At 42.1% G+C, this 10,191-nt stretch overlaps 1 protein-coding gene across 2 annotated transcripts in view; it reads left to right on the top strand.

The window, feature by feature from the left end:
• The first annotated feature begins 5,434 nt into the window (after positions 1-5,434).
• The window catches only part of bcam (basal cell adhesion molecule (Lutheran blood group)), a 53,192-nt gene continuing 48,435 nt past the window's right edge, over positions 5,435-10,191 (top strand). For both annotated transcript variants that reach the window (XM_040117975.1, XM_040117974.1), the window contains exon 1: positions 5,435-5,660. In XM_040117975.1, coding sequence (XP_039973909.1) covers positions 5,600-5,660 — 61 coding nt within the window. In that variant the 5' untranslated portion in view covers positions 5,435-5,599. The remainder of the gene's footprint in view (positions 5,661-10,191) is intronic.

Here is a 10,191-nt window from a genome sequence, read left to right as displayed (position 1 = left end):
ACGTTATATAAAGTTGTGATGAATTCCCTAAGAATAGCTTCATCACTGTGCAATTCCTGTGCTGTGACTCACGCTCCACTATGTATCAATGCCTCGAAAACAGCTGTGTGATCAGTAGTTTGGCCAAGAGGAAAGAGGCCAAGAAAGAGAAGGAGACAGAATGAGAGCTGGAGGGGAGTGGAAAGGGGTGGGGGGTTATAAAGATATATGGGGAGATTAGAGTGGACAGAGATGGAGGGCACATATAGAAAGAGAGGCAAAGAGAGTGAAACAAAGAGATAGATCAAAGAATAATGGGGGGAAGGATGAAGCATCAGCACATCTTTCATTCATTCCTCCTGCCATGCTGAGACCAGACATGAGAATTCATACAAGGTTACAAGTACCCTCACTTTCTATCTCACCCCCTCTTTTTTTCTTTCTGCCTATACTTTGCTATTATTCCCTGGGGTTATATGTTACCCATCCCCTGACTTAGGAATTAAAGTTCTCTCCTCCTCTTCCACTTCTAATCTGTTCTCTTCATTATTCTTTCATTACACATCTCTGTTCCCTTTGTAGTGTCTCCATGTCTCTGTTTCTCTTTATCCCCTTGCTTTAGGCTGATGTTTCAAATATTCACCCTGTCAGGTAGCCTAATTTCTGACATGGGGTGGGGATGGTAAATCACATAAAACAAGGGACTATAAAGTGGGCTGTCTGATTTATGTTTTGCAAGGTGTGACAATTTGCCTATAAGGACCTTCAAAGAGTGTAATACAACTACATGGTTTTATTTCTCATTAAGTCTAAAAATGCTGACAAGTCTCAATGCTAGCCAAAATGTTTTGCTCACATGTTTTGACCTTTATTTAATTTTAACAGTCATGGAGTTTTTTTTTTTAAAGCCATGAAAGGTCAAAATAGAAATATATGGTTCTAGGGATGGTAATGTCTGTCTGTCAGTCTGTCGTTCAGTCCACCTCTGTGGTCCCGACTGAAATATCTCAACAAGTATTGGATGGTCCTCAGAGGATGTATCCTGTTACTTAGTGATCCCCTAACTTTCCCTCTAGCACCACCAGCAGATCAAAGTTTGCACTTATCCAGTGAAATATCTCAACATGCACTGGACGGATTGGCACAATATTTTGTACTGATATTCCCAGAAAATGTATCATAATTACTTCTCCTTTAGTGCCACTGTGGGGTTTTTATGGTTTAGAGTGAATTGTCTCACCATCTGTTAGATGGATTGCCATGAAATTTGGTACAGATAGTATTGCCCCCCTCGGGATGAGTTGAAATAATTCTGGCGAACCCTTTAAAGGGAAACTCCGCTGTTTTTTCACATCAAAGTCTGTTTATAAGTCTTGGTGAATACTACTGCATATGTGAAAAAAGTTGCATAGAGTCTTTCTGTGGCTCCGGAGGTAGCTGCAGAAAGTCTGATATATTGCTTTAACTATCATGTGAGTCAGTGGTGGTTGGATCCGATGATTACCAGTTTAATTATGAGAAAATCTGGGGATGTTTAGTTAGAAATAAGCTTGTCAGACCTCTGTTGCCCTCTCCTCAGCTCTGCCTGAGGTTAGTGGCTCAAGGCTACATTAGCCACACACCCAAGTCTCCAACCAAACTGATACCGGTCAAATTGCATTGTGGGTAACGTAGATGCCAGGTTTTAATAAGGAAGAGGAATAAGAAGGATGATATCTCCTGTTGTGCTACATCGATTTTGATACTTTTTCTTTTTTACTTTAATAATCCATAATGAGCCTGACAATGAAATAGGAGTGCAATGCTAAATGGGTGGAATACTTTTTTATCTAGCGCCACTATAACGCCAAAATTTTTTATTTGTCCAGTACTTTAATTTATGCAAAAAATACCTGCAAAACTAATGACATTGCCACCAGCCTCTGCTGTTTTTTCATGTTAAGCAAATTAGCAAGTGCTGGCATGTAAACTTGCTAAACTAAGTGTTGAAGGCCTGGCTAATAAGCATTGTATGCATCCCTTAACTTCTATACAGGATAGATCAGACTCGGTTGTCCTAGATTGACTCTTGGTTTAGCAGACAAGTATTATGAGACAGAAGGAACTGCAGTTTTTGTGGTTGTGAAAGCAAAATCCTTGAAATCTTTTGGGTGGTATAAAGAGTCAAACCGCTCTGCGCAATATGACTATGAACTGGCATATGGGTGTTGTGGTTCCCATTTTAATAAACTGGGGACCAGAGGAAGGCATTAATTATCAGAGTAACAAACTTCTCAACTTCCCCGCGCAAGCTTATCACAGGATGCTGGAAAGGTGGCTCCAGATGACTGTCAAATGTCAGAATGAGGAGAAACAACAGAGATTCCATCGTGGCCGTGAAAGAGCAGACCAGCTTTGTATTCATACAAGGATATTGAGGGTTCATGGGGTTCAACTCCCAAGTCTAAATGTGCCCACTTCAGGTGTTGAAGTGAAAGAGTTCAAGTATGGGTCTTATTCACAAGTAACTATAAGATGTGCTGTGATATCAACAGGCAAATTGATGTGGCATCTTCAGGGATGCAGGCATTCTAACAGACTGCTGTGGCAAAGAGAAAGATGATCCTAGAGGGCGACGCTCCTGATTTATTAGTCAATACATCACAACACTATTCTATGGTCATGAACTGATTCAAGAAGCTGAGATGAGTTTTCTTTGCAGGTTGTCTCGACTCACCCTTGGGCTGTGTGGGCTACCCTGCTTAGTCTGCTACAGCTGCAACCTGGACCGGGTAAGATGCGGAAAATGGGTTGATCAGTGAGTGGATTCAAGCTCATTCATTAACGGTTAAGAAACAAAACGGCACATTGGCAATTTTTAGAGGCAAATAGCTTTGGTCTTGTTCTTAAAGACTTGAAATTTAGCAATTACCTGTTCATAATGAAAATGTGGCTTGTTGGTGTTATTTAGCAATTAACATAATATGAAACATAATATGAGAACAGTATAATTAAACTTGTTTACACAAAGTGAGCATGTACTTGAACACATATAATTTTTGGACCAAGTAGGGGGAACACAGTTCTGAAATAATAGGATTTGAATAGTGCTCTGCGCTAGATGGATTATATCAAAGTACACAAAACACAATGTGTCTGAAGAAGGATGACTACCCTGTCATTTTAAAACATCTCTTGTCTGACATTGCTTTTACAGATTGGGTACAGGGCTACATCCTCATGATGTTCAAGTCCACCTTTGCTCCACCTTTCCTCGCCTGTGATAACTAAATAAGATGGACTCTGAGACAATGAGCAGTCAGCAAGGCCGACTCCAATATTTTGGAGTTTGTACGGAGAGATGGCTGGAGGAATTACACTCTTGTCACCATTTTCACTCTTTCTTCCTCTTTATTCTTCACTGTTTCCTGCCTCTTTTCCCCTACTATATTAATCCCTCTCCATTTCCTCTCTCTGTGTGCTCAGTTCACTCCTTCTTTCCTATTGCTTACACTATCCCCTCCTGTGTCCTTTCCTCTGCCATCCTTATTTATTCTCTCCTCTCCTCTCCTGCAGCTCCATTAGGTAATGAGCCAATACAGTAAATCACAACCACAGCTACTGAATGCATGACTAAAGGCCTTACGTAAGAATGGCCTGTGTTTGGCTAAATCAGCATTAGCCATAGCTATGCAGCAGGATATAGGTCTTATGTAAGGCAGTGTGAGGGTTACACCATGCTTAGTCTTTCACCACAGGACAGAGGACTTGTTAGTGGATCTCATGTCTCTACAGCATGGAGAGATGATTATGACTGCGTCGATATCGGGGATGAGTGGTCGTATTGATTTTAGATAGTCAGTGGGAAGGCTTTTTCTCCATCCTGCTGCTATGGATGGGAATAGGCAGAGAGAGAAAGAGTCTCAAAGATGTATGAGGGTAAACTCGCTGCCTCAGTCCCATTTAACCCTCAGTAAACTGCTGCCAGTGACGTCTTTATGTGTAGAACAGCTGTGTGTGTGTATTCCAACTATCAGATCTCATCCATAGGGGAGACTGTTCTATATGCTGCAGTGGAGCAGGTTGCAAGTATCACTCCTCCTCTTTGAACAGGGCTGAGAAAATATTAACCAGCTGTTTTAGACCCACTATGTTTGGAATGTATGTCTTTGAATGCCACTGCTGTGCAAGGGACTATTATTACCTGCAGGGTGTGCCTGTGTCGATTATTTAGTGTTGCTCCAGAGTCAACCAGTCTCCAATAGAAAGAAACTGCAAGAAGACACATGTTGTTGTTAAACACTTTGGTGGTCAATGGTACCATTAAGCCATCTTATACAGGACTGACACTGTTTATGCTTTCCAAGTCCTATCTTATGGGATTTGGACTAAATCAACTTCACTGGTCACATAAAACCCACTCCAAGGAGTAACACTGGTATTATAGCAATTTATGAATAAGCCACTTAGCCCCTCATGATAACGGTATATCTGAAATGTAAATACCCAAATAGGTTGTACCATACCCTTCAAATACTCAGAGACTCTGAAGGTATTAAATGTCTAGGAATGAATGGTATGTCTGTCAATGACAGACATCTTAGCCCACTCCCAAGAACTGGCATCTGGTTGCTTTGAAAATGAAAATCCTTAGTTGAGACATACATGCAACCTCTCACCAGAGCCGGAAATTTGTCTGTGAAATAAAGTGGCAAAAGAAAACCGATTGTTTCTCTAGACAATTATTTTTCGAGTGAGATCAAGACTTCTGAATATTGATTAGTAACCTGCCAGATTAATTCACTAGTCTTTAGCTATAGTGGGTAAAAAATAATTTGCCATGTCTACAATTGCAAAATTGTGTCTTTTGTGATTTCCCATTTAATCAAATCTTAATTGTTCTACAGTGTATTTTACTAAGGCTAATAGGGGTTTTTTGATTTTCCAAAACTGTGCCATCGCCCGCCATAATTTGCAAGTAATAAAATATATGAAGTTTGGAAGCTGTTAAGTGTATCACGTTGACTTTAAACAAGTCGAAAACTAATTTTAATATTCTGGGCTGATAAGGACAAAATATAGTAGATAGGCTACTTTAGTAACTTACTAGTATATTAATGTGAGCTTATACATTTCTGGAGACTGCATTACTTCTAGTTTTGATGTGAAATTTGTATATTACCCTGATAAAACTGAAGTTATTTTGTCTTTTATGGAGTTGCATTGAGCCAGAGAGCTTCATGATAAAATCACTTTTAAGTTTCTTTAAAGAAATCCTGCGGGCCCCAGTAGACCTACTACCCGATTAGTCAAGCGGGTCTTTTCAATGCAAGTGAGGTAGAGAGAGACACAGGGAGAGAGAGAGAGAGAAGTGGGTTGTATCTGGAGGGGGGGGGGTCACCTTTTGTGCAAATATATCAACCCGGAGGGCTGCCACCAGCATCAAATTTCTGTGTATGTGTGTGTGTGAGGGAGCAAGGCACTCCTTTTGCAGAGAGAGAGAGAGAGAGAGAAAGAGAGTGAGTTCCAGAAAGCTTTGAAGCACTGAAAGAAGAAAGAAAACTCACTGCTTCCAGATTTCCACACTCTACAAGCCAAAGCAAAGTGAATACTTTTCCCTGAAAAAGTTAGAAAAGCGGCCATGGACGGGATAACATACGGACGCACGTCGCTCTGGTGCACCTTGCTCTGGGCATTGCTAGGTAGGTCTCTTTGACACTTTCCGCTACAGTTTTAAAATCATGCCCCTTTCTGCCAGCTTTGTCGTGCTCTTCGACACTTTGCTGGTTAGTTTTCTTTTCGTGGTTTCAGGCTACATATTTCCACTTTTTTTTTTTTCTCTGTCCCGGAGCAGCAGTAGAGGACAAACCCGTGTGTCCGTGGCGCGGTCAGAAGCGGCTCGCTGAGTTCAGTCAAACACTTTGGTAGTTTGGCTACGTGTGCTATGTGTCGTTGGCTGGTGCTTAGCAACCTGTTAACGGCCGCACAGATACGCCGGGACGCGGCGATATTGTTTTCTATTTCCCCCGAAATCGACGTGTATCAAACAAGTCCATTTGTTTCAACAGTAGTCCGGCTGGTTAAAAAAAAAAAACCCCACATTGCTTTGTTTAGCCTTTGGTCCGCGCACCTCTGACGCAAGGTCTATCCACACTGCGGGGATGTTTTAACGGGTTAATGGTGGCTCTTTGTGGGCTCGTTGTGCGGTAAGTCTCAGCTTCGCACTTGAGTGCACTTCTTAGCGCAGAGGACTGCGGCGCGCCGCTACTTCCCCCCCCCCCTGGACGCCGCGGCCGAACCAACACGGTCTAGTGCCAAACTGTGCCTCTTAGATAGAGCCACGAAGAAAACCTACTGAACTGCCAGAGTAAAACGGTGATTGAAAAACGCGGTGTTCATGTGTAGATGATGTGCCGTTTTAATGAGGAATCTACAAACCAAGTGTCCAAATGTTTTGGTCAGCGCTTTTCCTCCCCCTCCTGAACAGTGCGGAATAGTAAGCTTTTATTCTGAAGAGCATATTGACGGTCTCATCCAGTCTCATTCATGCTGCTCTTGTCTGTCTGGCTGCTGTGGTGCAGTTTCTAGCCCTTTGATGTCTGATCTGCGGGATTTGCGTCTCCTATTTGGCAGTGCGCCTTACCCTCAGCACCCCCGAGTGCTGCCAGAGAGACTAAGCCAGTTTAAATGCAACCTGACTTTGGCCTTAAATGATCTATGAAGCAAAGTTTGTGGTTACTGACCAAGACCAAGTGTTTACTAATGTAAGGAGTTACTGTAGTACTCTACAAGTATATTATTGACCTCAGTATATTTCATGTTTACCTCCAGTGGTTAACAGTCCCACAGGGATTTAATGTGCTGCTAGAAAGATTATGCTGTACTTTATTTTCTTTTATTTTATTCTGTTTTAGCGTCACTGTAATATTTCATTACTTAAAATCCCCATAAGATGTATAGGTAATAGATTACTTCTTAACATTTGTGTTTTTCACCAGAAATATAGTCCAGCCTTCAGTGGCTCCTTTGTGGCCATTTGTGTGGGTCAAAATCAAATTGTGGAAATTTGGTGAAAGCTATTTCTAAATTTTTTTGCCTCTGCAGGCAGCCCTAGGTGGTTTGAAGCAGGACGAGCTAAAGGGTGGGGCTGGGGTGCTGGCCGACTCCCTTCTCTCTGTGCTATCTATCTCTTATTTTCACTCCGACTGTCCTGTCCTCATTGCATCATAGTGTATTTCTCATCACTTATGCCGCCCTTTATTGAATAGCAATTTTGTTTTTCACTTTATAAAAACACAGCTTCCTATAGATCAGCCGCCACCTCCGAGTTTACCCAGTTTAGCTTTTCTTCCTCTCTTGTTCCACTTTCTTCTTTTTACACAACTTCATTCCCCAGATCTTCTTTTACGATCGCCCCCCTCCCTCCTCTCTGGTCTCAAAGACAGTTGTTTTGCTTTGCTGTCTGTCTGCCCTTCATGGAGCCTTTTAACAGGTGCCTACTAAAAAGTGCCCTGTAATTGATGGATTCAAGGTAGATCACTCATCCCCCTGTACAGTTGTGGTGCATTGATTTAAAGGCTTGGTTCCAGGTGCTGAGCTCACCCCGTTCCCCCCAAGCCGCCCTGAAGTCTGCTAAAGACCGAGGGAAGGAAATTGATCTTTTCACGTTGGTGCAACATTGGTTTCCTCATAGAAAAACTTTGCCAAATCTCTCTTTTTCCAAACTCACTCTTTCTTCTCTCTATCTCTAGCATAGTTTTGGCTAATAATAGAAACTCTGGTTGGGTCTCAGTGGGATTCAGTCACACAGACCCATATTTTCACAATTACTGGTCAAACGCTTGCAACTTCGAACTATGTGAGAGTTGAGCATAGATGTACACTAAATAAAACCATAGGACACGTAACACACAGATGTGTCTTCTCCTGTAAGTCTGTCTACGTATTTATGAGCATGTATGCCTGTATTTATGTACGTGGTTGTGACACACGGATATGTGATTCATGACAGCCCAGGACGCCCCAAGGTGCTCGGGCATGCCTGTGCCTGGGACTGCACTGACCCTTTGACTCACTAGCTGACAAATTTTGGTAAATGGCTCCAGTTTCTACACTTCTGAGATGCCACTACCTTTTCAGTCACAGCTTAGGCATCAACAGTGGAAACGTGCTGAATTTTAACTTCCTTTTAGATGTCTAAAAATTGTGGTGGCACAGTCTATCTGAAATTAAAAACACCATTTCTAAGGTAACGGCGAACTGCATGGATTTGGAAAGAATACATCCAACCAGTGTTTTTTGTAAGGATTTTTACACTGAAGCAATAACTTCACAGTAAATCCAGAACTGCCTTAGTCGGTCTCTCAACTTTGATTTTTGTAAGTTTTGGGGATGAAAAGAACAAAGTCACATTAAGTTAAAGAGACAAAATGAGAGTGAGATGGTTAGATTAGTTTGAGCTAAACTGTAGTGACTCCAAAGTATTAAGAAACCAGTGGAAAGAATCATTGTGACAAGCATCAGCTGAGTTCAAGGTGTTCACCACTAACACGCAGCGTCAGCTTCTTTGTCTATCGCTGCCTTAATTCCCACAGTCATTTCCTCACTTTTAATTTCTGTCCCCCCTGCCAGCGCAGCATCAAAAGTGCACCCCCTGCAGCCATGTGTAATTATTATGGTATTAGGCCAGAAAAAGAGCCATTTAGCCATGAGGAGATAAAAGCCAGGGGGGTCTTTTCTACAGCTGTCCTGGGGCAGTGGGTTTCAGTCTCCTTTTTTGTGCAAGCATACACGTGTGCATTCTAAAATGCATGAATGCAAAAATACTTATAAGCATTCACAGATAGAAAACATTCACTGACCAATAAGTGAGCACTCACACAACTACAAATTAAAATACAGATGTATATATAATATGTACTATACGTGTAGGCACACACACATAGAACCTCCAAGCTGCAGGATTCTGGTGTTATGCAACACTGGAAACCTTAGCTTGTGTAGCAGTGAATGACAGATTGATAGTGGCTGCTTTGGGGGAGTAAGTCCATGGTTGCCCCCTTGTCATTTAGGCCTCTGAGGGAGAGGGCCTTGGAATGGTCGGGCCATAATTATTGAGGTGGTTCATTCTCCTCTGTGTGTTTGTGACTATGTGTTTGTGTGTGTGTTTGTGTGTGTGTGTGTGTGTGTGTGTGTGTGTGTGTGTGTGTGTGTGTGTGTGTGTGTGTGTGTGTGTGTGTGTGTGTGTGTGCGACAGTGACGGGTTAGAGCAAAGTGATGGAATGAGCGGCATTCCTCTGGACACGTTGGAGCTTGAGCTGTAATGTGTGTGTTTGTTTGTCATCACTTCAGATTCTATGGAAAAGGGCTTCCTTTCGTGCTTTAAAACCCCCTCTCACCACTAGTCACTGACAGTTATCCACTTACAAACAAGCAGCCACAATGCAGCTCTCACCTCACCATCTAGGGGCAGTGTTACAGGTGTAAAGTTGGAATCTGTTCACAGCCAGGGTGCAATCTTGTTGTTTGACTGGGCTTCTCTCAGCAGAACATACAGGGGGCACCAGTTAAACATTAATCAGTTAAAATAAAAGGCATGTTCAGGTTCACTTGTGTGAGGAAGTCCATTTAGTAAACACTGAGCTCAGAGAAGGGGATTTGAGCTTGTCAGCATTTCACATACCATCTTGTGTTTATTATTTGAAGGTAATGACAAAATAAACTCAATTAAAGATATTTAATAGGGCACTGATGTCGTCTGTTGAGCTGGCAGACAGCTGAGCATCAGCAGACAGTAGGTTGCATACACGTGATTCATCCTGGTTTGAAGTCAGTTAGCAAGAATTATGTGGTTTACGGCGGAAATGGAAAAGGTTATCCTTTTTCATCATCATATCCCCTCAAGGAGCTTCATTGTAGCCAATGCTATGATTAGACACATACATACACACCTCCACAGGTATTCATACATCAACAAAAAGTGTATTTCACCAGATTAGCTTTGTCTGCGTTCCCCTCTCTTTCCCTCTTCTTTGTCTGTCTGTCTTGGTCTGTCTCTCTTTTACCCTACATTCTCTCTCTTTTCTGTCCTTTACAATGAGACTTTAGAGTAGGTCATTTGATGTCCAGTCTCGTTTGTGTGTGTGTGTTTGCTTGCTATGATTTACCATGTTGTCTTTCCCTGTGTTGACCACTGTGCTTTTGTGCAGAGTTCATAGTTAATGACCCTGCATA

This window comes from Xiphias gladius, chromosome 22 (assembly GCF_016859285.1).
Source record: "Xiphias gladius isolate SHS-SW01 ecotype Sanya breed wild chromosome 22, ASM1685928v1, whole genome shotgun sequence".
NCBI lineage: Eukaryota > Metazoa > Chordata > Actinopteri > Istiophoriformes > Xiphiidae > Xiphias > Xiphias gladius.
The sequence above is the reverse complement of the archived record's forward strand: the minus strand, read 5'-3'. Positions and strand labels throughout refer to the sequence as shown.